The sequence below is a fragment of the Takifugu flavidus genome, chromosome 7 (assembly GCF_003711565.1).
Source record: "Takifugu flavidus isolate HTHZ2018 chromosome 7, ASM371156v2, whole genome shotgun sequence".
NCBI lineage: Eukaryota > Metazoa > Chordata > Actinopteri > Tetraodontiformes > Tetraodontidae > Takifugu > Takifugu flavidus.
Window position 1 is genome coordinate 9,223,291 of NC_079526.1, and position 27,154 is coordinate 9,250,444.

Genomic DNA, 27,154 nt, shown 5'->3' on the forward strand with positions numbered 1-27,154 from the left:
ACTGTAAATGTCAGACCAAAACTCTGAAGCGTTCACTTGCCTATTAATAAATAGTCCCAGTCTATTTAAGTTTTGGCGCTCTGCTGACATCAGGCAGTGAAACTAAGAAGAAAAAGCTGTGACTTATCTGCGTCAGCTGATTTGGCGTTCGAGCAAAGGCACTACAGGATCAGGCCACTGCGTCCAGATAAGTCAGCAGGAAATGAAACAGCATCCTCTGTGTCACTCAAACACAGAGAACCGCATCAAGAAATGTGTTTTTAAAGCCTTCGCCTGTTCTAAAAGTGTGCAGAAGAGGTTAACTCATACATGATTGCATACAGTATCTATTTATTTTGTGCGTGTTTTTGTGTGTATGCGTCATAAAACGACGACATCGGCACTTTCATCAGTGCAACTTCAACAAGAGACATAAGATGAAGGCGACATTTAACGAACAAGAGAAAAAACAACAACATAATGGATCAGTGTCACTATCGATAATCAATAGTATCCAATAATCATCAACGAATGACCCCACTCCAATAAAATGAGTTGTGAAGTTGCTGCATGGGGATTTTTGGGTTGGCATTTCGACAAAGGGGGCCGGGTTAACGTGACAGATAAGACAGACGGGAGACGCCAACACAGTCGTCAGACAGACAAACGGCCAAGGATGGATTCTTTCATCAGAGGTTGGTGGTAAATTCAACTCTCCCCCTCCTAAAACTTTAATCTTTCTATTTACCAAAAGCAGCTGCTTCTTTTTGCTTTATTAATTTATGTTTACCAAGAACCATTTTATAAATGCAAAAACCAAATTCTTTTAAAATGGTTTCAGCTTTGAATAAATAAAAAAAAGAGCCAATTCTGAATGCACTCGTTTGATTGTGGCGACTCGTACTGTTTCCTGCAGGCACCTTGGTGATGCTAACCCCCCTCCTCATGTTGCCACACCTTCACTGCACCACGGAGTGCCCTGGCACGTGCAAGTGTAACCCCAATGGTGCGGTCCTCTGTGTTGGCAGCAGCATCACAGATGTACCCAAGCAGATCCCGGCCACCACTTACCTGCTGCAGATGCACAACACCAACATGACGGTGATCAACGAGCGGAGCTTGGCCGGTCTGGACCTGATGCTGCGGTTTAGCCTCACCCACAGCCTCCTGCACACCGTCCATCCCGAGGCGTTCCGAGTGGCTCCGCAGCTCCTGTCGGTCAAGCTGTCATCCAACCGTCTCGTCGCCCTTCCCCCTCGGATCTTCAGCCCACTGACCCACCTGGATCAGCTGCTGCTGGATGGGAACCGCTTGGAGAGCATAGCACCAAAGATGTTTGAGGGACTTTCGGATCTGCAGGTAATTGACCTCAGCCGGAACAACCTTGGTAGCCTGGCCGCGGAGCTTTTCACCGGACTCTCCAAACTCCACTTTCTGAACCTCGGCAGGAACTCCATCAAGGAGCTCCCACCTACAATCTTTCATCCTTTAACCAATCTGAAAACGCTCTTCATCTACAACAATGAAATAAAGACGCTGGACGGGGGGGTGTTTGCCGGACTGGACAACCTCACAGAGCTGAAACTGCACTATAACCAGATAGCCAGCCTCCCGCCTCAGCTGTTCTGCTCGCTGGGGAAGATGAACACCCTCACCCTGTCTGCCAACCAACTTCAGACCATCCCAGAGAAGACCTTTTACCACATGCCCGAGATGAAGAAGCTCACCATTTACAACAACCCTCTGTTAACTTTACCGGACCAGCTAATGGGTCACATGCCCCAACTGCAGGAATTTTACCTTTACAACACCAAGCTCACCACTCTTCCTCCCAATTTGTTTGCCAACATGTCGGGGCTGATCACCCTGAACGTGCACATTAATGACAGGCTCTCGGAGCTGCCCTCAGACCTGTTTTGCTGCCTCCCCTTCCTGGACAAGCTCTCTCTGAAGTCCAACAACCTGGTCCAGCTGCATCCACAGCTGTTTTCCAGGCTCACCAGGCTGAGGCTCCTCTATCTCAATGACAACAAGCTGCAGGGTCTACCGGGAGACATCTTTAGGGCCCTCACCCAGGTCTCCACAATAGATCTAAAGAATAATCAACTGACTACCCTCCCGGGGGAGAGTTTCTTGACCAATTCTGCTTTGAAATTTCTAAATTTGAGTGGCAACCCCTGGGACTGCGGCTGTGGTATCAGAGGAATCGCAAAATGGATAAAACACAATCAGGGTGTGGTTGCCGACAACGATGAAGTGATCTGCAGCACCCGGGACGACCGAGCCCGCCGCACCATCAGCTCTCTCTCCGATGACGACTTCCTTCACTGCGATGCTCTGATGGTGAAGAGTCGCCTTCCAACGTGGACAACAAAACCCACTGCCAGACCCCAGTCAGCTCCTCCGCCGACCACCCTGGTGACCACAGCAACACCTGAGCCTCAGACAGGCCCTCCACACGTCACCGTTCTGCCCTCATCAACCCTGGCGTTGCCTCTTCAGGCCTCCACCTCCAGCCTGCCCAACACAGATGCCGCCCCCCCCTCCGAGGCTCCGTCAGCACACATGCCCACCGTTTTCTACCACAAAATGGTGCTTGAAGTGCATCGTGAGTACGTTCACAACAACCATCAGCGTGGCGTGGACTTCATTTGGTTCCTGCCCTCGGAGACAACCTTCACATGGTTCCTCATGTTCTCCCACATCCTCCTCGTGGCCGTGGGCGTCTTCCTCCTTCTCGCTACCTTGTATTATTTGTACCGCCTGAACAAGAGCATAAATACGCTGAGAGCCGAACCCTGAAAGGAAAACTGTAACCACTTTGGTAAATTAATTCAACTTTGTTATTCTTACTTATGAAGATGTGGATAGATTCTGTATTTTAATTGACCAAACCATCAAAACATGGCAGAAAAATATGATTTATATGATTGCAAATTCAGGATATCAGTCACAAAGTTGATAGAATTCCTTCCTTTAATATGATCCGCTTGGTAACCTTCTTCCTGACTTTACCTTATGCACAGAAAATGCTTCCCAGCGACATCAGCATCAGTAGTTTTCCTCATACTTTTCCATCTGTATCCATATGAAGCAGCAGTTTTATAAACATGTGCTGGCATATTTACAGTCCAAGATGCCTCCCTGGTCATTCTTCATCTCTTATCTGAGGGTCTCTGGAATGAACAAGCTCGCCAAGCGGGAATATTTGCTACTTGAAAACATCCCCCAACTAAATTACAGTGTAGGAATTCCCGTTCTTGGTCACAACAGGAAGGTCTGATTCATTCAGGTTTAAGCTGTAACGAGACCAGGAGGAGGAAGGTCTGAAGCTTTTGCACAACAGCCTGTCATGGCCAGTGTGTTCAGCCTGAACCGCGTATCTAACATAGAATCAGTCATCAAGCAGCATGAAGCTGATTTCCTGGAGACGTTTCCAACATGTGAAACTGACGCTAGCGCAAAGGTAGAAACAAAACCCTAGATCTGATTTGTTGGACCAAATTATTACGTAATAAAAGATAAATTGGACTAATGGGACTAAAGGATAACATTGTTGTTGATGTTGGATTCAGAGCTCCAAAATGACAGCGGATGGTTCAAATTCCAACCACCAAACAATGAGAGGATGAATTAGTGGACGGCACAAAAATTCATTGCTATGACAACGGGTGATTAGTCTCTTCCAGTACGGTGAGTTCTTTCAACAGTGGGCACACACACACCCTAACCCTAACCCTAACCCTAACCCACACACACACACACACACACACACACCACACACACACACACACACAGAGTAGGAAGAGGAATTTCAAAAACAAGTGGAAAAATCAACAATGATCAAATGTATGACTTTTAAAGCTTTTACAAGGTTCAGGCCTCTGAACCGATGTGACATTACTGACTTTAATCCTCCTACCATGAGACCAGTAACTGTTGGATAACATTGTGTTGTGAGTTTCCAGTTCAGGCAGGGTGTTTCTGGTTCCTCCTTGTTCTTCATGTGTTTTGCAACCATTTTAGCCTTAAATGAGGGACGTTTAAAACGAAGAACACTATTGGTGCAGAGGGTCATCCACTTATTTTCCCATGGACAACAAACAAACAAACGAATGAATATTCTCGATAATAGAAATTAGAATGATCACAAACATGTCATGTAAAAAAACAACCTGCTTGTGGCATCTATGGATTCCACACGGCAGCAACCGCCTGTGCATTATCTCCACCCTCGCTATCGGCTCTCTGTGGTGACGGGGGAGCTTTATGGTACAGTCCTGATGGATTTTCTGTAACGGCTGCGCTGGAAGACCAAATGCTCCACAGCATGAGAAGCATTTGGCTTGGAATGGTTTGTGGTTGTTTTGTAGTCGGTTGGGCACTAAATGTAGCTTAGCATGAACTTCCGAACCATAGGTTTGTTTATTTATGGCCCCCTGCTCCTCAGAGATGAGGCAAGGTCAGGGGTCGGCTTCCTGAACTGGGTCAGCCTCAGTTACGATTCCCATCTCCGACATCTGCATTCACTTACATGCACTCACGGACGTAACTGTAACTTTTAGTGTTTAAGTTGTCAGAGGGTGGAGCTCACCCGACCATGCAGCCTAACCCCCCAAACTCCCACTCCCACCCTCCAACCACATTTAATCCCAATCACCACATTCAGCAGAAAAGCAAGAGCGTGTAAGCTGGTACGGAGAGGGTGGGGGACCAGCTCTGAAAGTGTGGCAAAGGCAGCTGGTGCGATGACGAAGGGCAGTAAAATGTGATGGTGCGACAGTTCAGGCGCTGCTGGGAACTTTCATCAGAGGATTTGTGAAGCTGACGAGTTCCTGCATAAAAGATAAGCAGCTCGTTCTCTCTCTCTGTTCACTCCACTTCCAGCCACTTCCAGAGGTAAGTCCTGATTCATGCACTCATGACTGGAAGACTCGTTTTTAAACGTTTCCAGCCTTCACGTCTTGCTGAACTCAGTGAACTTTTATCTTGTAACATCACAGAGAGTTTGTGTTGAGTAGGATGGGGATTCTCAATGAGGACTGTTCTAAAGTGGGCTGTGGTTGTTGAGTGTGGTCTTGTTGTCCCACTGGAGAATAGACTATAGATTATAGATAGACCAGAATAGATTTTAACTGGGACCACAAGAGGAAATATTTGTTCTTGTTCTCAAGGACACACAAACTGTGGTGAGGATGAGAGAAATGAAACATTTTTATTTTACTTGTCACTCTCTAATTCACATGACAAAGGAAAGGGGAAGTGGTGAGAGTGGTGGAACAACTGGTCACTGTACAGACAAATTTCACAGGAGTGAATAGGAAAGGTTGCAACACGCTTGGGGCCAGTATTGCAGCAACCTTGAGGAGTTTTAGTCTGATAAACAAAGATTGTTTGACCAAGCAATAACTCACATTTTCAAAGAAGTGGTGTGTAGTGTCCCAGCAGTGACTCTGGAGGTCTCAATGCTCGATGAAACTCACTAAAAACTATTGTTTGATAATAAGATTATTGGTTGGACCCTTCCAATATTTGTGTAGTCATCAATAAATAGCACTGTGTGGAGGTTTCCTGTTGAGATTTCCGCAGTCCAAAAACAAGCCCATTAAGTTGGCAGAAGAGTGTAAACTGGTGTGTGTGTGTGTGTGTGTGTGTGTGTGTGTGTGTGTGTGTGTGTGTGTGCGCGCGCGTGAGTGTGTGTGACTCAGCGGTCGACCCCTGGCAGGTTACAAAGGACCTGCTTTATCGCTGCTCGCACGGACCTCCTGCGTTTCATCTGATGTTCATTTACCAGCCGGAGCTCGAGCTGCAAAACAAAGGGGCCGATTAATGTCTGCAGCAAAATGAAAAGGACGATGGAAGCCATTCACGAGGGGGGGGGGGCGCAGGGGGCCCCAAAATAAGGAAATAACCACGGAAACGAGAGGGTTAGGGTGTGTGTGTGTGTGTGTGTGTGTCTGTGACAGTGTATACCCGCGTCACCCTGAGACTGTGGTATTTATTACACATAGTGAAGGTGATTTTCTCCTCTAAACTTCCAACAAATCCGACGCTGAGCATGTCTTCTGTCGCAGGAGAATCATGGACCTGCTGCTCACTCTCCAGGGACTCCTGCTTCTCTCGTCCCTCGGCGCCATTGTCGGGTCGTGTCCGGATGGATGCAAATGTCAAGGCACCCAATTTGTCTGCAGTGGCCTCTCAGAAGTCCCTACAACGCTGCCCTCCACTACAGTGGCCCTCTATTTCTCTAACTGCAGTATCAACTCCCTAAAACCGGAGGACCTGGCCCAATTTGCAAATGCCCTGACCATCTTTGTGGTCAAAGACAGCGCTCTGAAAGATGTGAGGCCTGGCTCGCTGGCCGCCTCCACGAATCTGAGCGCTTTAATGATTAGTGGCACTGAAGTGCAAGATCTGCCTGAGGATTTGTTCCAAAGCCTAAAGATGCTTCAGTCCCTGAATCTGATGAGCAACCGGCTCCTGGTGTTACAGCCCGGATGGTTTTCTCAGTTAAGTGATCTGAAACTCCTTGACCTCAGTAAGAACTTCTTTACTACTGTTCCTGTGGAAACCTTTCGTTCCCTTACCGCGTTGAACAACCTCTTACTGTCCGGGAACAACATCAGTCATCTACCAGAGGAGGCGTTCAAAGGCCTGTCAAAGCTGAAAATCTTAAGGCTTAACAGAAACGCCCTGCAGGAACTTTCTGTGGGTACTTTTGATGACCTTGTAGGCCTTGAGGAACTATCCCTACAGAATAATTTAATCACTCATCTGCCCCCTGACCTGTTTGCAAAGACGAAAAATCTCCAAAAACTCTTCCTCTCCCACAACAGGCTCACATCTCTTCCACAGGGGGTCTTCATAAACCTGCCCCTCCTTTCCCAAATCTCTCTTTATAAGAATCAGTTGGAGAGTCTGGGACCAGGGGTTTTCGGGCCCATGCCCCTGAAGGAGTTGTGGCTGTATGATAATAAGCTCAGCCTTGTGGAGGATGATACGTTCAGCAACCTGACTCAGTTATTTCTCCTGGTGCTGAGTCGCAACCAGATCAGTCATGTGTCCACAGGAGCCTTTCGCGGCTTGGAGAAGATCGGGGAGATTTCGCTTCACACCAATCTGCTCAGGTCCCTGCAAGCTGGCACCTTCCGCGGGCTCCCCAATCTTTTCCACATCTCCCTGGAGCACAATTTTCTGAGCACCCTACCTGCGGGGGTCCTCCAGGGGGTGAGCCGGCTGGAAAATATAGACCTTCACAACAACTCCTTCCCTAATCTGCCACAAACGAGTCTAGACACCCTGACTGTAGCAACAAAGGTGCTTCTGCAGCAGAACCCTTGGAGGTGTGACCGGGATATTCTACCACTCAGAGACTGGCTGAAAAATCACCCGTCCAAAGCCAACCAAAGTCTTTTGATGTGCGAAACACCTTCTGGCATGAATGGAGAGCTCATTGTTCTGCTGGAAGACGACGACCTTATTCCTCTTAAGTCCACCCTGGAGCCTGTTGTGAATTCAACAGAGGACAGCAAACCCACCATCCCTCAAAGCACACAAAGCACTTCCTCTTCCTCAAACACTGTGAAGACCACCCCCATGTCAGAGGTGGAGGAAAACGCCGGCGATGGGCAAACAGAGAATGAAACCGCTTTAAATGGCACCGCGGTCATTCTCACCGCCGTCGCCGTGGTGTCGGTTGTAATCATCAGCACCGTCATCGTCAGCTGCATTTGCTGGAGGTGGAAAAAAAGAGGAAGAGCAGACATCGGTCGCAGAAATAAGAATTCTGTGCTGTAGCTCGGCCCGCCAGCAAGAACTTTCAAAGTGCTGCTCTGGTTGCTGTGGAACCTCCTGTATGCTGACTTTTAGTGCTTCCAAGGCCAGATCAAATCCTCTTTAAATGTCACTGATTTTATTTTGGTAGCATTATTCCTTCCATGTAAATGTACAATCAGTTGCACTTAATTAGCAATCATGTTATCATTTCTTGAACTAAATGGCATTCAACTGCTGTCTCTTTCACCTTATGATTGTAGAGGATGACAACTTTTTCATAAATGTATTTTCTCACACAGTATGTTGTCCTTAATTATATCTGCATAAAGAAAGAAAGAAAGAAAGAAAGAAAGAAAGAAAGAAAGAAAGAAAGAAAGAAAGAAAGAAAGAAAGAAAGAAAGAAAGAAAGAAGAACTCCAGCAATAAATGTCTGCTACCACTAATCAAATCACTGTGAAATGCTGCCACCTAGTGGAAAATGTGTAGCAAATCGTCTCCAAAACATTTGGCCGAGGTCCAAAATTCCGCCAAGTGCAGGTTGTTGACTAAACCCGACTCATTCAAAATACACCACTATTTCCTGACAATAATAATGTTCTACTGAGGAACTTTGTCCTATAGAAGCCCATCAAATATGAAAAAACAAAGGACAGTACATGCATAATTTTTGTCGAAAAGGAAATGGAGGCATTAGTAATTCATAACGTGTCATCATCTCCTGTATGTGACTGCATCCAAACCTGTTTAAGATTCATGTACAGTATAAAATGATCATGTACAAAAATAAAATGACTGAGCACAAACACACATCTGCAAATAGTTGTATCTGCCGGTAAAAGGAAATCTGGAACAAAGTTAAACATTGACTGTCTGCAACATGACACAACAAGCAAATAAAAAAATAGAGCTAGTTTCACAATCTTTAAACAATCTACCTGTTAGAAAGTTTTGGGGGCTACGCTGTTGTTTTCTTTTACAATATCCGTCAGTTCTTAGCCATCAAAAGCCTTTAACAAAGTCAACCATTGTCACGAGGACAGTAATACTGGGAGTTTCCACTGCCTTTGAAAGAACACTTAGAGTAATGACACTTAGAGTAATGACAATAATACTACGTTGCTGGTGTTAAAGCCAGCTTATTTTAGTCATTTTGGAGCCAAACCCAGTTAGTGGGTGCAGAACCTGGCTGATATGCTTCATAAATCTACGGCCTTTCCTCTTATCTGAAGCAGCAGAAGTGGGCGGCACCACGCATCACTTATGAGGCAACGCGCTTGGAGCCCATCGGCCATAAGATAACGGGTGAGGCAGGGCTTATTTCTGTCTACTGGCATCTGTACCGACCTGTTTTTATCTGAGGAGGACCACCAGTAAGGTAGGCGAACACCTGTGCACATTCGACTGACACAACACAACGGTACTACAGAACACCTTTATACACCTTGTCACTTTTCTTACAGTGGAAAACATGTCAAGAGGTGAAGCTTTTGCTCTGTTGCTCTGGTTACTGGTTAAGCCGTCGCTGTGTCAGCCCGAGGAGTGTAAGGACCAGTGCAACCGGCAGATGTTTAGTTTCTCAGTGACAGATATCCCTCGTGTCCTGAAACCCAGCACGACGGAAGTTTATTTTCTGAATAGTCAGATTGAAACAATCCCTAAAAAAGCCTTTTTTGAAAATCCCCAGCTCGAGAAGATTGAATTCATAGAGTCAAATGTTGCATCCATAGAACCAGGAGCTTTAGAGGGTTTAGTTAACCTCAAAGCTGTTGAGATCACTGGAAACCCACTGGCAACCATCCCAGCCGGAGTCTTCAAAGACCTCGAAAACCTGCAGACGATCGTACTGAAGAACAACAAGCTCCGTAATCTGGAAAAAGGATTGTTTCAGGGCCTTAAAAATGTCATAGAGATCCGACTTCATGGCAACGAGATTGACCAGATTGAAGAGGGAACCTTTGATGAGCTTGAGAACCTCGAACGTCTCCATTTAGCTAAAAATAACATCTCCTCCGTATCTACAGACCTGTTCTCAAAACTTGCCAAACTACAGACTCTAAGGCTTTATGAGAACCAGCTGACCTCCGTTCCAGAGGATATTTTCCACAACCTGACAAATTTAAAGGAAGTTGCTTTATCTGGAAACAAATTAACAGAATTGTCACCAAAGCTGTTCCCACACAAGGACAAATTAGTCAAACTGAATTTGGAGAATAATCTCCTGACAACATTACCGCCCCAATTCTTTGTTGACTTCCCTCAGCTTAAAACACTCACACTCCAGAAGAACAATTTAAGGACTCTGCCACCCGTGCTTTTTGGAACATTGGCTAACTTGTCTAGTTTGAGCCTGAGTGAGAACAATCTCAGCACTCTCCCTAAAGGATTATTCAGCCCTCTGGAGAAAATCAAGAAGCTCGACCTGTCTAAAAATCACTTTGTCACCATGAGCGCTGAGTATTTTGAAGGTCTTGGGGGGCTGACAGAGCTGAAGCTAGAAAATAACAAGATCCACTCTCTGGATGCAGATGTTTTTCACGAGCTTCCATCATTGACCACGCTCAGATTAGCACACAATGACCTACGGACGCTTCCTGGTGATACCTTTCAGCCTCTTGTGAAACTCACCAAACTTTACCTCAATAACAACCCTTGGCAATGTGACTGTAATCTGGTCCAACTTCACTCCTGGATTGTGTCAAACTCCAAAATATTGACTTCTGCTGCCGTCTGCGAGAGTCCAGAAGCTCTGAAGGGACAAGAAATCAAATCGCTGAATGAGGATCAATTAATTTGCCCCACTCGTCCTCCGACAACCGCATCACCCACAACCACCACAGTTATTGCAACTACAACCACCATCTCAATACCAACAACGACACCCATGACTTCAGTGATAACAACAACAAAATAAGCAACCACTGCACTCACAACCCTTCCAACCACATGTGTAACAACTGTGCCCACCACAACTTTACCAACAACTACAACAAACAAACGCCGGCGATGGGCAAACAGAGAATGAAACCGCTTTAAATGGCACCGCGGTCATTCTCACCGCCGTCGCCGTGGTGTCGGTTGTAATCATCAGCACCGTCATCGTCAGCTGCATTTGCTGGAGGTGGAAAAAAAGAGGAAGAGCAGACATCGGTCGCAGAAATAAGAATTCTGTGCTGTAGCTCGGCCCGCCAGCAAGAACTTTCAAAGTGCTGCTCTGGTTGCTGTGGAACCTCCTGTATGCTGACTTTTAGTGCTTCCAAGGCCAGATCAAATCCTCTTTAAATGTCACTGATTTTATTTTGGTAGCATTATTCCTTCCATGTAAATGTACAATCAGTTGCACTTAATTAGCAATCATGTTATCATTTCTTGAACTAAATGGCATTCAACTGCTGTCTCTTTCACCTTATGATTGTAGAGGATGACAACTTTTTCATAAATGTATTTTCTCACACAGTATGTTGTCCTTAATTATATCTGCATTGAAAGAAAGAAAAAAGAAAGAAAGAAAGAAAGAAAGAAAGAAAGAAAGGAAGAACTCCAGCAATAAATGTCTGCTACCACTAATCAAATCACTGTGAAATGCTGCCACCTAGTGGAAAATGTGTAGCAAATCGTCTCCAAAACATTTGGCCGAGGTCCAAAATTCCGCCAAGTGCAGGTTGTTGACTAAACCCGACTCATTCAAAATACACCACTATTTCCTGACAATAATAATGTTCTACTGAGGAACTTTGTCCTATAGAAGCCCATCAAATATGAAAAAACAAAGGACAGTACATGCATAATTTTTGTCGAAAAGGAAATGGAGGCATTAGTAATTCATAACGTGTCATCATCTCCTGTATGTGACTGCATCCAAACCTGTTTAAGATTCATGTACAGTATAAAATGATCATGTACAAAAATAAAATGACTGAGCACAAACACACATCTGCAAATAGTTGTGTCTGCCGGTAAAAGGAAATCTGGAACAAAGTTAAACATTGACTGTCTGCAACATGACACAACAAGCAAATAAAAAAATAGAGCTAGTTTCACAATCTTTAAACAATCTACCTGTTAGAAAGTTTTGGGGGCTACGCTGTTGTTTTCTTTTACAATATCCGTCAGTTCTTAGCCATCAAAAGCCTTTAACAAAGTCAACCATTGTCACGAGGACAGTAATACTGGGAGTTTCCACTGCCTTTGAAAGAACACTTAGAGTAATGACACTTAGAGTAATGACAATAAATACTACGTTGCTGGTGTTAAAGCCAGCTTATTTTAGTCATTTTGGAGCCAAACCCAGTTAGTGGGTGCAGAACCTGGCTGATATGCTTCATAAATCTACGGCCTTTCCTCTTATCTGAAGCAGCTGAAGTGGGCGGCACCACGCATCACTTATGAGGCAACGCGCTTGGAGCCCATCGGCCATAAGATAACGGGTGAGGCAGGGCTTATTTCTGTCTACTGGCATCTGTACCGACCTGTTTTTATCTGAGGAGGACCACCAGTAAGGTAGGCGAACACCTGTGCACATTCGACTGACACAACACAACGGTACTACAGAACACCTTTATACACCTTGTCACTTTTCTTACAGTGGAAAACATGTCAAGAGGTGAAGCTTTTGCTCTGTTGCTCTGGTTACTGGTTAAGCCGTCGCTGTGTCAGCCCGAGGAGTATAAGGACTGGTTCAACCGGTATATCTTTAGTTCCTCAGTGACAGATATCCCTCGTGTCCTGAAACCCAGCACGACGGAAGTTTATTTTCTGAATAGTCAGATTGAAACAATCCCTAAAAAAGCCTTTTTTGAAAATCCCCAGCTCGAGAAGATTGAATTCATAGAGTCAAATGTTGCATCCATAGAACCAGGAGCTTTAGAGGGTTTAGTTAACCTCAAAGCTGTTGAGATCACTGGAAACCCACTGGCAACCATCCCAGCCGGAGTCTTCAAAGACCTCGAAAACCTGCAGACGATCGTACTGAAGAACAACAAGCTCCGTAATCTGGAAAAAGGATTGTTTCAGGGCCTTAAAAATGTCATAGAGATCCGACTTCATGGCAACGAGATTGACCAGATTGAAGAGGGAACCTTTGATGAGCTTGAGAACCTCGAACGTCTCCATTTAGCTAAAAATAACATCTCCTCCGTATCTACAGACCTGTTCTCAAAACTTGCCAAACTACAGACTCTAAGGCTTTATGAGAACCAGCTGACCTCCGTTCCAGAGGATATTTTCCACAACCTGACAAATTTAAAGGAAGTTGCTTTATCTGGAAACAAATTAACAGAATTGTCACCAAAGCTGTTCCCACACAAGGACAAATTAGTCAAACTGAATTTGGAGAATAATCTCCTGACAACATTACCGCCCCAATTCTTTGTTGACTTCCCTCAGCTTAAAACACTCACACTCCAGAAGAACAATTTAAGGACTCTGCCACCCGTGCTTTTTGGAACATTGCCTAAATTGTCTAGTTTGAGCCTGAGTGAGAACAATCTCAGCACTCTCCCTAAAGGATTATTCAGCCCTCTGGAGAAAATCAAGAAGCTCGACCTGTCTAAAAATCACTTTGTCACCATGAGCGCTGAGTATTTTGAAGGTCTTGGGGGGCTGACAGAGCTGAAGCTAGAAAATAACAAGATCCACTCTCTGGATGCAGATGTTTTTCACGAGCTTCCATCATTGACCACGCTCAGATTAGCACACAATGACCTACGGACGCTTCCTGGTGATACCTTTCAGCCTCTTGTGAAACTCACCAAACTTTACCTCAATAACAACCCTTGGCAATGTGACTGTAATCTGGTCCAACTTCACTCCTGGATTGTGTCAAACTCCAAAATATTGACTTCTGCTGCCGTCTGCGAGAGTCCAGAAGCTCTGAAGGGACAAGAAATCAAATCGCTGAATGAGGATCAATTAATTTGCCCCACTCGTCCTCCGACAACCGCATCACCCACAACCACCACAGTTATTGCAACTACAACCACCATCTCAATACCAACAACGACACCCATGACTTCAGTGATAACAACAACATAAGCAACCACTGCACTCACAACCCTTCCAACCACATGTGTAACAACTGTGCCCACCACAACTTTACCAACAACTACAACAAACAAACGCCGGCGATGGACAAACAGAGAATGAAACCGCTTTAAATGGCACCGCGGTCATTCTCACCGCCGTCGCCGTGGTGTCGGTTGTAATCATCAGCACCGTCATCGTCAGCTGCATTTGCTGGAGGCGGAAAAAAAGAGGAAGAGCAGACATCGGTCACAGAAATAAGAATTCTGTGCTGTAGCTCGGCCCGCCAGCAAGAACTTTCAAAGTGCTGCTCTGGTTGCTGTGGAACCTCCTGTATGCTGACTTTTAGTGCTTCCAAGGCCAGATCAAATCCTCTTTAAATGTCACTGATTTTATTTTGGTAGCATTATTCCTTCCATGTAAATGTACAATCAGTTGCACTTAATTAGCAATCATGTTATCATTTCTTGAACTAAATGGCATTCAACTGGTGTCTCTTTCACCTTATTGTAGAGGATGACAACTTTTTCATAAATGTATTTTCTCACACAGTATGTTGTCCTTAATTATATCTGCATTGAAAGAAAGAAAAAAGAAAAAAAGAAAGAAAGAAAGAAAGAAAGAAAGAAAGGAAGAACTCCAGCAATAAATGTCTGCTACCACTAATCAAATCACTGTGAAATGCTGCCACCTAGTGGAAAATGTGTAGAAAATTGTCTCCAAAACATTTGACCGAGGTCCAAAATTCCGCCAAGTGCAGGTTGTTGACTAAACCCGACTCATTCAAAATACACCACTATTTCCTGACAATAATAATGTTCTACTGAGGAACTTTGTCCTATAGAAGCCCATCAAATATGAAAAAACAAAGGACAGTACATGCATAATTTTTGTCGAAAAGGAAATGGAGGCATTAGTAATTCATAACGTGTCATCATCTCCTGTATGTGACTGCATCCAAACCTGTTTAAGATTCATGTACAGTATAAAATGATCATGTACAAAAATAAAATGACTGAGCACAAACACACATCTGCAAATAGTTGTGTCTGCCGGTAAAAGGAAATCTGGAACAAAGTTAAACATTGACTGTCTGCAACATGACACAACAAGCAAATAAAAAAATAGAGCTAGTTTCACAATCTTTAAACAATCTACCTGTTAGAAAGTTTTGGGGGCTACGCTGTTGTTTTCTTTTACAATATCCGTCAGTTCTTAGCCATCAAAAGCCTTTAACAAAGTCAACCATTGTCACGCGGACAGTAATACTGGGAGTTTCCACTGCCTTTGAAAGAACACTTAGAGTAATGACACTTAGAGTAATGACAATAAATACTACGTTGCTGGTGTTAAAGCCAGCTTATTTTAGTCATTTTGGAGCCAAACCCAGTTAGTGGGTGCAGAACCTGGCTGATATGCTTCATAAATCTACGGCCTTTCCTCTTATCTGAAGCAGCAGAAGTGGGCGGCACCACGCATCACTTATGAGGCAACGCGCTTGGAGCCCATCGGCCATAAGATAACGGGTGAGGCAGGGCTTATTTCTGTCTACTGGCATCTGTACCGACCTGTTTTTATCTGAGGAGGACCACCAGTAAGGTAGGCGAACACCTGTGCACATTCGACTGACACAACACAACGGTACTACAGAACACCTTTATACACCTTGTCACTTTTCTTACAGTGGAAAACATGTCAAGAGGTGAAGCTTTTGCTCTGTTGCTCTGGTTACTGGTTAAGCCGTCGCTGTGTCAGCCCGAGGAGTGTAAGGACCAGTGCAACCGGCAGATGTTTAGTTCCTCAGTGACAGATATCCCTCGTGTCCTGAAACCCAGCACGACGGAAGTTTATTTTCTGAATAGTCAGATTGAAACAATCCCTAAAAAAGCCTTTTTTGAAAATCCCCAGCTCGAGAAGATTGAATTCATAGAGTCAAATGTTGCATCCATAGAACCAGGAGCTTTAGAGGGTTTAGTTAACCTCAAAGCTGTTGAGATCACTGGAAACCCACTGGCAACCATCCCAGCCGGAGTCTTCAAAGACCTCGAAAACCTGCAGACGATCGGACTGAAGAACAACAAGCTCCGTAATCTGGAAAAAGGATTGTTTCAGGGCCTTAAAAATGTCATAGAGATCCAACTTCATGGCAACGAGATTGACCAGATTGAAGAGGGAACCTTTGATGAGCTTGAGAACCTCGAACGTCTCCATTTAGCTAAAAATAACATCTCCTCCGTATCTACAGACCTGTTCTCAAAACTTGCCAAACTACAGACTCTAAGGCTTTATGAGAACCAGCTGACCTCCGTTCCAGAGGATATTTTCTTGGGGCCAGTATTGCAGCAACCTTGAAGGGTTTTAGTCTGATAAACAAAGATTGTTTGACTCTTCAACCAAGCAATAACTCACATTTTCAAAGAAGTGGTGTGTAGTGTCCCAGCAGTGACTCTGGAGGTCTCAATGCTCGATGAAACTCACTAAAAACTATTGTTTGATAATAAGATTATTGGTTGGACCCTTCCAATATTTGTGTAGTCATCAATAAATAGCGCGGTTCAGTCTACAGGGCAGTGCTGGGGGTTTTGGTGTAGAGGTGGTTACAGTTGCCTATCTAGCAACAAGATCTCTGCTTCATCCCTGTGCTCAGGACCGTTCTGTGTGGAGGTTTCCTGTTGAGATTTCTGCAGTCCAAAAACAAGCCCATTAAGTTGGCAGGAGAGTGTAAACTGGAAGCCAATCATGGGGGGAGGGGCACGGGGGGGGGGGGGGGGGGGGGGGGGCGCAGGGGGGCCCAAAATAAGGAAAAACCACGGAAATGAGAGGGTTAGGGTGTGTGTGTGTTGGTGTGTGTCCTGTGACAGTGTATACCCACGTCACCCTGAGACTGTGGTATTTATTACACATAGTGAAGGTGATTTTCTCCTCTAAACTTCCAACAAATCCGACGCTGAGCATGTCTTCTGTCGCAGGAGAATCATGGACTTGCTGCTCACTCTCCAGGGACTCCTGCTTCTCTCGTCCCTCGGCGCCATTGTCGGGTCGTGTCCGGATGGATGCAAATGTCCAAGGCACCCAATTTGTCTGCAGTGGCCTCTCAGAAGTCCCTGCAACGCTGCCCTCCACTACAGTGGCCCTCTATTTCTCTAACTGCAGTATCAACTCCCTAAAACCGGAGGACCTGGCCCAATTTGCAAATGCCCTGACCATCTTTGTGGTCAAAGACAGCGCTCTGAAAGATGTGAGGCCTGGCTCGCTGGCCGCCTCCACGAATCTGAGCGCTTTAATGATTACTGGCACTGAAGTGCAAGATCTGCCTGAGGATTTGTTCCAAAGCCTAAAGATGCTTCAGTCCCTGAATCTGATGAGCAACCGGCTCCTGGTGTTACAGCCCGGATGGTTTTCTCAGTTAAGTGATCTGAAACTCCTTGACCTCAGTAAGAACTTCTTTACTACTGTTCCTGTGGAAACCTTTCGTTCCCTTACCGCGTTGAACAACCTCTTACTGTCCGGGAACAACATCAGTCATCTACCAGAGGAGGCGTTCAAAGGCCTGTCAAAGCTGAAAATCTTAAGGCTTAACAGAAACGCCCTGCAGGAACTTTCTGTGGGTACTTTTGATGACCTTGTAGGCCTTGAGGAACTATCCCTACGGAATAATTTAATCACTCATCTGCCCCCTGACCTGTTTGCAAAGACGAAAAATCTCCAAAAACTCTTCCTCTCCCACAACAGGCTCACATCTCTTCCACAGGGGGTCTTCATAAACCTGCCCCTCCTTTCCCAAATCTCTCTTTATAAGAATCAGTTGGAGAGTCTGGGACCAGGGGTTTTCGGGCCCATGCCCCTGAAGGAGTTGTGGCTGCATGATAATAAGCTCAGCCTTGTGGAGGATGACACGTTCAGCAACCTGACTCAGTTATTTCTCCTGGTGCTGAGTCGCAACCAGATCAGTCATGTGTCCACAGGAGCCTTTCGCGGCTTGGAGAAGATCGGGGAGATTTCGCTTCACACCAATCTGCTCAGGTCCCTGCAAGCTGGCACCTTCCGCGGGCTCCCCAATCTTTTCCACATCTCCCTGGAGCACAATTTTCTGAGCACCCTACCTGCGGGGGTCCTCCAGGGGGTGAGCCAGCTGGAAAATATAGACCTTCACAACAACTCCTTCCCTAATCTGCCACAAACGAGTCTAGACACCCTGACTGTAGTGACAAAGGTGCTTCTGCAGCAGAACCCTTGGAGGTGTGACCGGGATATTCTACCACTCAGAGACTGGCTGAAAAATCACCCGTCCAAAGCCAACCAAAGTCTCTTGATGTGCGAAACACCTTCCGGCATGAATGGCGAGCTCATTGTTCTGCTGGAAGACGACGACCTTATTCCTCTTAAGTCCACCCTGGAGCCTGTTGTGAATTCAACAGAGGACAGCAAACCCACCGTCCCTCAAAGCACACAAAGCACTTCCTCTTCCTCAAACACTGTGAAGACCACCCCCGTGTCAGAGGTGGAGGAAAACGCCGGTGATGGGCAAACAGAGAATGAAACCGCTTTAAATGGCACCGCGGTCATTCTCGTCGCCGTGGTGTCGGTTGTAATCATCAGCACCGTCATCGTCAGCTGCATTTGCTGGAGGCGGAAAAAAAGAGGAAGAGCAGACATCGGTCCGCAGAAATAAGAATTCTGTGCTGTAGCTCGGCCCGCCAGCAAGAACTTTCAAAGTGCTGCCCTGGTTGCTGTGGAACCTCCTGTATGCTGACTTTTAGTGCTTCCAAGGCCAGATCAAATCCTCTTTAAATGTCACTGATTTTATTTTGGTAGCATTATTCCTTCCATGTAAATGTACAATCAGTTGCACTTAATTAGCAATCATGTTATCATTTCCTGAACTAAATGGCATTGAACTGGTGTCTCTTTCACCTTATTGTAGAGGATGACAACTTTTTCATAAATGTATTTTTTTCACACAGTATGTTGTCCTTAATTATATCTGCATTGAAATAAATAAATAAGGAAAGAAATAAAGAAATAAAGAAAGAAAGAAAGAAAGAAAGAAAGAACGAAAGAAAGAAAGAACTCCAGCAATAAATGTCTGCTACCACTAATCAAATCACTGTGAAATGCTGCCACCTAGTGGAAAATGTGTAGAAACTTGTCTCCAAAACATTTGACCGAGGTCCAAAATTCCGCCAAGTGCAGGTTGTTGACTAAACCCGACTCATTCAAAATACACCACTATTTCCTGACAATAATAATGTTCTACTGAGGAACTTTGTCCTATAGAAGCCCATCAAATATGAAAAAACAAAGGACAGTACATGCATAATTTTTGTCGAAAAGGAAATGGAGGCATTAGTAATTCATCACGTGTCATCATCTCCTGTATGTGACTGCATCCAAACCTGTTTAAGATTCATGTACAGTATAAAATGATCATGTACAAAAATAAAATGACTGAGCACAAACACACATCTGCAAATAGTTGTGTCTGCCGGTAAAAGGAAATCTGGAACAAAGTTAAACATTGACTGTCTGCAACATGACACAACAAGCAAATAAAAAAATAGAGCTAGTTTCACAATCTTTAAACAATCTACCTGTTAGAAAGTTTTGGGGGCTACGCTGTGTTTTCTTTTACAATATCCGTCAGTTCTTAGCCATCAAAAGCCTTTAACAAAGTCAACCATTGTCACGAGGACAGTAATACTGGGAGTTTCCACTGCCTTTGAAAGAACACTTAGAGTAATGACACTTAGAGTAATGACAATAAATACTACGTTGCTGGTGTTAAAGCCAGCTTATTTTAGTCATTTTGGAGCCAAACCCAGTTAGTGGGTGCAGAACCTGGCTGATATGCTTCATAAATCTACGGCCTTTCCTCTTATCTGAAGCAGCTGAAGTGGGCGGCACCACGCATCACTTATGAGGCAACGCACTTGGAGCCCATCGGCCATAAGATAACGGGTGAGGCAGGGCTTATTTCTGTCTACTGGCATCTGTACCGACCTGTTTTTATCTGAGGAGGACCACCAGTAAGGTAGGCGAACACCTGTGCACATTCGACTGACACAACACAACGGTACTACAGAACACCTTTATACACCTTGTCACTTTTCTTACAGTGGAAAACATGTCAAGAGGTGAAGCTTTTGCTCTGTTGCTCTGGTTACTGGTTAAGCCGTCGCTGTGTCAGCGAGGAGGAGTGTAAGGACCAGTGCAACCGGCAGATGTTTAGTTCCTCAGTGACAGATATCCCTCGTGTCCTGAAACCCAGCACGACGGAAGTTTATTTTCTGAATAGTCAGATTGAAACAATCCCTAAAAAAGCCTTTTTTGAAAATCCCCAGCTCGAGAAGATTGAATTCATAGAGTCAAATGTTGCATCCATAGAACCAGGAGCTTTAGAGGGTTTAGTTAACCTCAAAGCTGTTGAGATCACTGGAAACCCACTGGCAACCATCCCAGCCGGAGTCTTCAAAGACCTCGAAAACCTGCAGACGATCGGACTGAAGAACAACAAGCTCCGTAATCTGGAAAAAGGATTGTTTCAGGGCCTTAAAAATGTCATAGAGATCCAACTTCATGGCAACGAGATTGACCAGATTGAAGAGGGAACCTTTGATGAGCTTGAGAACCTCGAACGTCTCCATTTAGCTAAAAATAACATCTCCTCCGTATCTACAGACCTGTTCTCAAAACTTGCCAAACTACAGACTCTAAGGCTTTATGAGAACCAGCTGACCTCCGTTCCAGAGGATATTTTCCACAACCTGACAAATTTAAAGGAAGTTGCTTTATCTGGAAACAAATTAACAGAATTGTCACCAAAGCTGTTCCCACACAAGGACAAATTAGTCAAACTGAATTTGGAGAATAATCTCCTGACAACATTACCGCCCCAATTCTTTGTTGACTTCCCTCAGCTTAAAACACTCACACTCCAGAAGAACAATTTAAGGACTCTGCCACCCGTGCTTTTTGGAACATTGCCTAAATTGTCTAGTTTGAGCCTGAGTGAGAACAATCTCAGCACTCTCCCTAAAGGATTATTCAGCCCTCTGGAGAAAATCAAGAAGCTCGACCTGTCTAAAAATCACTTTGTCACCATGAGCGCTGAGTATTTTGAAGGTCTTGGGGGGCTGACAGAGCTGAAGCTAGAAAATAACAAGATCCACTCTCTGGATGCAGATGTTTTTCACGAGCTTCCATCATTGACCACGCTCAGATTAGCACACAATGACCTACGGACGCTTCCTGGTGATACCTTTCAGCCTCTTGTGAAACTCACCAAACTTTACCTCAATAACAACCCTTGGCAATGTGACTGTAATCTGGTCCAACTTCACTCCTGGATTGTGTCAAACTCCAAAATATTGACTTCTGCTGCCGTCTGCGAGAGTCCAGAAGCTCTGAAGGGACAAGAAATCAAATCGCTGAATGAGGATCAATTAATTTGCCCCACTCGTCCTCCGACAACCGCATCACCCACAACCACCACAGTTATTGCAACTACAACCACCATCTCAAAACCAACAACTCCCACCACTGCTATCACAACTACACCAGAAATTACAACTACACCCACTACAACCCAAACAACTACCATCCAAAATACGATGACCTTCACGTGTCCTATTGCGACAGCCACCCAGGAACCTTCATCCTTTACCAGTCAGTACAGAGCAAAAGAAGAACAGTGCAAAGATGAGATGATCCTCTACAGCGTTCTCCTTGCGGTGGAACTGGTGTGCACTCTGGTGTTAGCGAGGTTCACCCTCACCCTTTACTGCCTGCTGCGGGGACCAGAGATCCCAAACCACAGGGTCAAACTCACTCGCGTCTTGCACAGGCGAGATGTGATACTCAGACCTTTATCCCAAGCAAACAGAAGTGACTACTTGGGATAGTGAGTCTCAGCCAATGGTGACGAGCTTTTCGTCCATTTCTCATTGTCAGTGACAGTACATCAACAATGGAATACGACTCTGAGACTGGAGTCTTAGATGGTCGAGAGGATAATAAGTAGCAAATATGTAACCATGCTCACTGTGGAGGAATATGCAAAGGTCTCTCGAGGACAAAGAGCAAGCGAAGAAAGGAACAGTGTTGAACGTGCCACCATTTATGCCTGCTGTGTTCTCTGAAGTGACAACCTCACTTATATTTTGATGTCTTGCTTTCAATAAACGTGAATTTACTGGAAGGTGGGAAACTAGAGAGAGAGATGGATATTTTGCTTGTTTTTCCCAAAACTGAACGCCATCATAGGCGTAATGCAGCAATTATACAGGAGGGGGAGCCACTGATCTGAGCTGTGGTTCTCAAACAGGGGAACTCGTGTGTTGGTTAACGTGCGTCTGCAGGAGAGATAAGCATATGAGATATGACAATATTTTTAATCAGCAGCGCATTTTTATTAAAATTTCCACAACTTGTTTATGGAAACAAAGAAAGGATTGCCCCCCCCCCTCCCCATGCATGTTTTCCGGTCTAATAACTAAAGGTTAAAAGGATTAATTAAAGCTTTTATTAGGCAGAAGCAGAGAAACAGAACAGCAGGGCAGACTCATTAACCCAGTGTGTGTGTGTGTGTGGGTACCAGAGATAATGACAGAATTAAAATCATAGAATTCATCTTAATCGGAGCTGACAGCACCCTACTCTTAATAAGCATTATAGTGTCTTGTAAATACAGTGTGTCTGCACCCTTATTTCACTCTTAAACCCGGCACTTGACTCTGTTGTTTCTAAGGTCTGGTTCAGCCATCGCAGACAGCAAAGTGCTGCCAGGCTTCAGTGTTTGAGCTTTTTACTGATATTAATGGAAGAAATGTCATTTGAAATGGCTGCAGCGGTGGCTAAAATCTGTCTGAAGAAATGGAGACAGTTTGCTCAGCAGTAAATGTAGTTTTCTTTTTACATTGAGAAACATCAAATTATTCTTTCACTGGATTTCTGTGTGGTTTCCCCCAGATATCCTGGTTTATTGGGAGCAAAGGTGCAGATCTTAACAGACGCGGGAACGCGGGTCTTGTTTCAAGTCAGCTAAAACATACATTCATATTTAATCGGACGTGATTCAAAGTGAGACGCTCCAGATGAGGCAGCTTATAGCACAGTCCCCCCCCCCACCCCCCCCCCCCCCCCCCCCCCCCCCCCCACCCTGCCAGGATGCAGCTATTGTGCTCATAAATGACTCGTGAAGTTGTGTCAGCAGTGAATGAAGCGCTGGGATGGGGAGGCAACTTCACTTTGCTTTATCAGCTTTACCTCAGGGCTCTGCAGAGAAACACACACACACACACACACACACCACACACACACACACACATGTATCCAACCACAGAGAAACTGACGATCTGATTACACCTGATATGGAATTTTGGTGCTGCAAAGTAAAACAACATAGATGAGAAGTGAAGAAAAGTTACTAAAATTATAATTTTGTGCACAGTCGGCTTTGGTGAGACAAACAAAACAACAAACGCTCCAAATGTGCCCAGATTTTGCCATGAATTTCCTTCTCTCTGTTCCTCCCAATGTCAGATATTAGTGTTGAATTTTGCTTCCACCTGTTCATCACTTGCAAGTACATCTTTGGTTGCAGCTAACAGGCCAACTGGTGACCTTGCCATCAGGCAGAGGGGTCTCGCTGGAGCTCTTGCTGACTGCAGAGTTCTCGCAGCCACTCTGAAGGTTATCCAACGTGAAATGATTCCACAGGACTCTAGAACAGCCACGTTTTCTCAAGCTTACGTTTGACACGAAGCAGTCGACCTTCTATAATCCATAGGTAAAGGTTGGCTTCATCACCGGATAAATGGCTTAATGGTTCCTTTGCCAGAGTCTCGCTTTAAAGTTTGGTGGGAACCTTTTCCTGTGACAGCGGAAAAACAGGACTTCAGGTGACGGGAGTATCGAGCCACGTGTCCAATGATCACGAGAAACAGGACTAAGCAACAAAATCTGGCAGGAGGAAAGAGAATTATGCCTGAAATATGCAGGTACACAGTACACAGGTAAGAGATGAAGGACATGGATGAGGTGAGGAGGAGAGAAAATATAGAATGAGGCAGGCAGAAATACACATGCACAAAAGCAAATTAAATTATATAAAGCTTTAAAGCAAAGCCAAATAAGAAATACTAATACTGAATAAAGAAACAATTATTAATAGATAAAAACTACTTAAAAAGCTGAAATCTAAGTGCGTTCTGCGCAGATCTTTCGCTTAAGAGCTACTATACAGTATATGAATCAGGTGTTACACTGCCGCCTATTGGACAGTCACCGCAACTGCTAAACTCAAAAAATCCACCAAAACCTCTACAATAGGATAAATACAAGCATTGAAAATATTGTGGCATCAAGAACCAACCGAGGTGAAATATTGTACTTCCATATTTGGTGTTTATGTGTAGTAGAGCTTCCTTTTCCATAAATTGATGGAAACACATAGGAAATATGTGCTGCGATAGGCTCATATTAAACTCTCATTTGAAACGCCCTGATTTCACAGTTTCAGATGAGCTAAATGATCAGGAGCAGAGGTACTCATCATATCCCTTGAAACCTCTGCATTTAGGAAAGGATAAGCCTGCTAATGAGCCTGAAACAGAGCTGAGAAGGAAATTGTGTGTGAAAAGGGCAACGTGCTGTGGAACATCAGAGGCCATAAAATAAGGAGGAGCCCATCATGGTAAAAAAAAACCCTCTAACATTCCATTTTCCAGGTGGAAGGAGACAGTTTCAGCTGGGCCAGTACAGCTAATTAGCTGGTTAATAACCACATACAGTCCAGTTAAAGAAAATATATGGACTGTTTGAAAAAGAGATGTAAATGGTTGATTTCTGAATAGTTTTACTGCCATTTCCTCAACTGCAGTTAGCTAAAAATATCGTCTCTTTGGAGATCAATTAATATAGAATCTGGGGACCAAAGTGTCATATTTCACAGAATCCATAGAACTGGAAAATGTGAGAGAATATATAGATTTTTTTTTTAAAAAAACAATTGTGAGAGGAAAAAGTGGAGGACGCCAAAAAATGGTGAGCTCGACTTAAAAGTCCAATTAAACATTTGGATTCAATATATTATTATGTGAAAGTTTGGAAGGCAAAGGTTAGATCGTTTTTCCCTCCCTCAACATTCAGGAATTGTATTAAATATTGATGAAGGTGTGCTAAACAACCCAATATACAGTATTAGGTTACCACCATGGTAGGGAAAAAAATGTTGCCACAGAGAACACACAACATATCAGCCGTCACAGGCGACAAGCTGGTTAACATGTAGGTGGGGAGATAAGATGTTAGATAAGATGTGAGTGAGTTTATGGAACTGGACAGAGGACTGGCAGCCTCTGAGGGAATAAAGAGTAGGAGAAGGAAACAGATGGAGGACAATCCAAAGGAACAGCCAGAGAAAGAGCAAAAGAAACACAGACAAATTTACACACACTTATATAAGAGAAAAACAAGAAAAGAACCTGGGAAATGTCCACATGTGGTTACAGATTCAGGGACATGAAGAAGACACACGCTTTTGGACCCTCCAGATCTGCCCCTGTTGTGCAAGTATTAATGTAACATAAGTGAACAGGAATTAATATGATAAGGGTTTTTTTGTGATTCCCAAACACACACACACACACAACACCACACACACACACAACACACAACACACAAATCATGGCCTTACTTTGGTAGTAGAATGAGGGCTTTGGCACTCGATATATAATAAATGTAGGTACACACACAAACAGTCACACACACACACACACACACACAAATCATGGCCTTACTTTGGTAGTAGAATGAGGGCTTTGGCACTCGATATATAATAAATGTAGGTACACACACAAACAGTCACACACACACACACACACACACACAAATCATGGCCTTACTTTGGTAGTAGAATGAGGGCTTTGGCACTCGATATATAATAAATGTAGGTACACACACAAACAGTCACACACACACACACACACGTACGAGCACATCGCTGAGGGGCAGCCGTTGCCTCTGGCGTCATAAACCAACTTGTCTTGGCTCTGGTGTCTCGCGCGTCCCCACACCAGCAGACACTCCAGCAGTGCCAGCTGGGACCAGTCTCTCCCAGCCAGCTGCACCTCCGGCAGACTGCAGCAGCGGCGAGCTGGGATCACCATGACACCTTCAGCGGAAAACACAGCATGTTAATAACACATGTATCTGTGGACTGAGTGAAAACAAACACCCTTTATGTGCAACGTTTAGGGAACGAGTGCGGTATTCCACCCTGTAGCGTGAGCTGCTGCATTGAGTGCAAAGAAATAGGATTTCAATTTGCCATACATTCCTTTTTTATGGCCTGATTTGTGTTGACAGAGAGGTCAGGGAGGCGAGAACATGAAGCATTCCGTTGAAAGAGTAGAAAAGAAAATAGAAGTGCCATTCGGCTACTCCAGAGCTTCATCAAAGGTGGTCCCTGTGAGAATTTAGACTAAAGAGGGAGAAGCAAGCTTCAAGCACCTGAGAGGATGAAAAGACGTATCCTGAAGTAATCTGCCAAACCCACAAAAATCTTCAGACAGTGACTTGGATTTTGTGTGATGAGCTGATACAGAAATAGCTTGACTTAAGAGGGAATGTCTATTTTTACCACGTCCTCCTTTTGTCTAATTTTGGCTAAATTTAGCTGCCCCAGCCATCTGCCGGGGCAGAGGGCTGCAGAGGGCTGCAGGTGCTGAAGGAACATCTCTGAGACAGAAGGAAAGCTCTGACACGCACGGCTGAACTCCTACACGGCTCAGATCCACATGGGTACGTGGCTTGGATCATGAAAGCATGACTTTGGACGGGGATGTTCCCCAGCAGTGTCAACGGAGGGGTTTGAGGGGCTGGTTTGGAAGGTCGGGTGGGTCAGGACCTGAGCAAAGGTTCATGGGTGAGTGATCAGAGAATTAAGAGTTTTCGACATGACCTGAAAATATGCAGAGAATCAATTTTTTTTTTTAAGAAAACACCGATTCCATGGGGATAACCCCCACGTTTAAGGCGGCATATTAGAAAAACAAACACCTGGAATGCTGGTTTGGCTTTAAGTTTCAGATTTAGTGCCGACTTTCATGAATGACGTAATTTCTGTCCAATGCGACACCGCCGGAGGGATTCGAGGGCCTCGATTGGTTGGTAATTCCTTTGTCTCCTCTTTTAATTTTGAGGAACAAAACGCGAGACGTCACCAGACACTAAAGGAGTGTGTGTTCACGGTTACTAAGGTGGTAACCATGGAGCAGCCTGGATCACACGCTGCGAGAGCACCTGCGTGGATGAGCCCAAGCATCGCCTCAGCTACAAATCAATTCCAGCCCACCTCCCACATTGTCCCAGGCAGGTCCTA

General features: G+C 44.7%; 4 protein-coding genes and 1 long non-coding RNA gene across 5 annotated transcripts; 4 read left to right on the plus strand and 1 right to left on the minus strand.

The window, feature by feature from the left end:
- The first annotated feature begins 516 nt into the window (after positions 1 to 516).
- On the plus strand, positions 517 to 14,799 carry LOC130529058 (uncharacterized). Its single transcript, XM_057038954.1, is given in 5 exon segments — positions 517 to 674; positions 896 to 2,780; positions 6,054 to 7,767; positions 9,440 to 9,734; positions 12,338 to 14,799. Coding segments are annotated over 5 exon segments (5,598 nt in total). The 5' UTR covers positions 517 to 529; the 3' UTR covers positions 13,897 to 14,799.
- LOC130528201 (carboxypeptidase N subunit 2-like) lies at positions 8,974 to 11,679 on the plus strand. The gene is made up of 2 exons (XM_057037255.1): positions 8,974 to 9,130; positions 9,216 to 11,679. The coding sequence occupies exon 2, from the start codon at positions 9,224 to 9,226 to the stop codon at positions 10,664 to 10,666; it is 1,443 nt and encodes a 480-aa protein (XP_056893235.1). The 5' UTR covers positions 8,974 to 9,130; positions 9,216 to 9,223; the 3' UTR covers positions 10,667 to 11,679.
- Positions 14,800 to 14,944: 145 nt separating the features above from the next.
- lrrc15 (leucine rich repeat containing 15) lies at positions 14,945 to 19,232 on the plus strand. The gene is made up of 3 exons (XM_057037268.1): positions 14,945 to 15,372; positions 15,458 to 16,094; positions 17,386 to 19,232. Exons 2-3 carry the CDS (start codon positions 15,466 to 15,468, stop codon positions 18,443 to 18,445), a joined length of 1,689 nt encoding a protein of 562 aa, XP_056893248.1. The 5' UTR covers positions 14,945 to 15,372; positions 15,458 to 15,465; the 3' UTR covers positions 18,446 to 19,232.
- Positions 19,233 to 19,670: 438 nt separating this feature from the next.
- On the plus strand, positions 19,671 to 21,988 carry LOC130528197 (leucine-rich repeat-containing protein 15-like). The gene is made up of 2 exons (XM_057037249.1): positions 19,671 to 19,804; positions 19,890 to 21,988. Exon 2 carries the CDS (start codon positions 19,995 to 19,997, stop codon positions 21,672 to 21,674), a length of 1,680 nt encoding a protein of 559 aa, XP_056893229.1. The 5' UTR covers positions 19,671 to 19,804; positions 19,890 to 19,994; the 3' UTR covers positions 21,675 to 21,988.
- A 924-nt stretch (positions 21,989 to 22,912) lies between these two features.
- On the minus strand, positions 22,913 to 26,631 carry LOC130528210 (uncharacterized). The gene is made up of 3 exons (XR_008951235.1): positions 25,765 to 26,631; positions 25,257 to 25,333; positions 22,913 to 23,644 (listed from the first exon to the last, which is right to left on the minus strand). It is a non-coding gene; the product is annotated as an uncharacterized LOC130528210 (long non-coding RNA).
- Positions 26,632 to 27,154: the final 523 nt, after the last annotated feature.

Excerpts from the sequence above, each read along its gene's own strand:
- LOC130528201 (XM_057037255.1), top strand. The coding sequence starts at position 9,224 with ATGTCAAGAGGTGAAGCTTTTGCTCTGTTGCTCTGGTTACTGGTTAAG.
- lrrc15 (XM_057037268.1), top strand. The coding sequence starts at position 15,466 with ATGTCAAGAGGTGAAGCTTTTGCTCTGTTGCTCTGGTTACTGGTTAAG. Across the intron at positions 16,095-17,385 it reads ACCTCCGTTCCAGAGGATAT|TTTTGATGACCTTGTAGGCC; the intron begins TTTCTTGGGGCC and ends TTCTGTGGGTAC.
- LOC130528197 (XM_057037249.1), top strand. The coding sequence starts at position 19,995 with ATGTTTAGTTCCTCAGTGACAGATATCCCTCGTGTCCTGAAACCCAGC.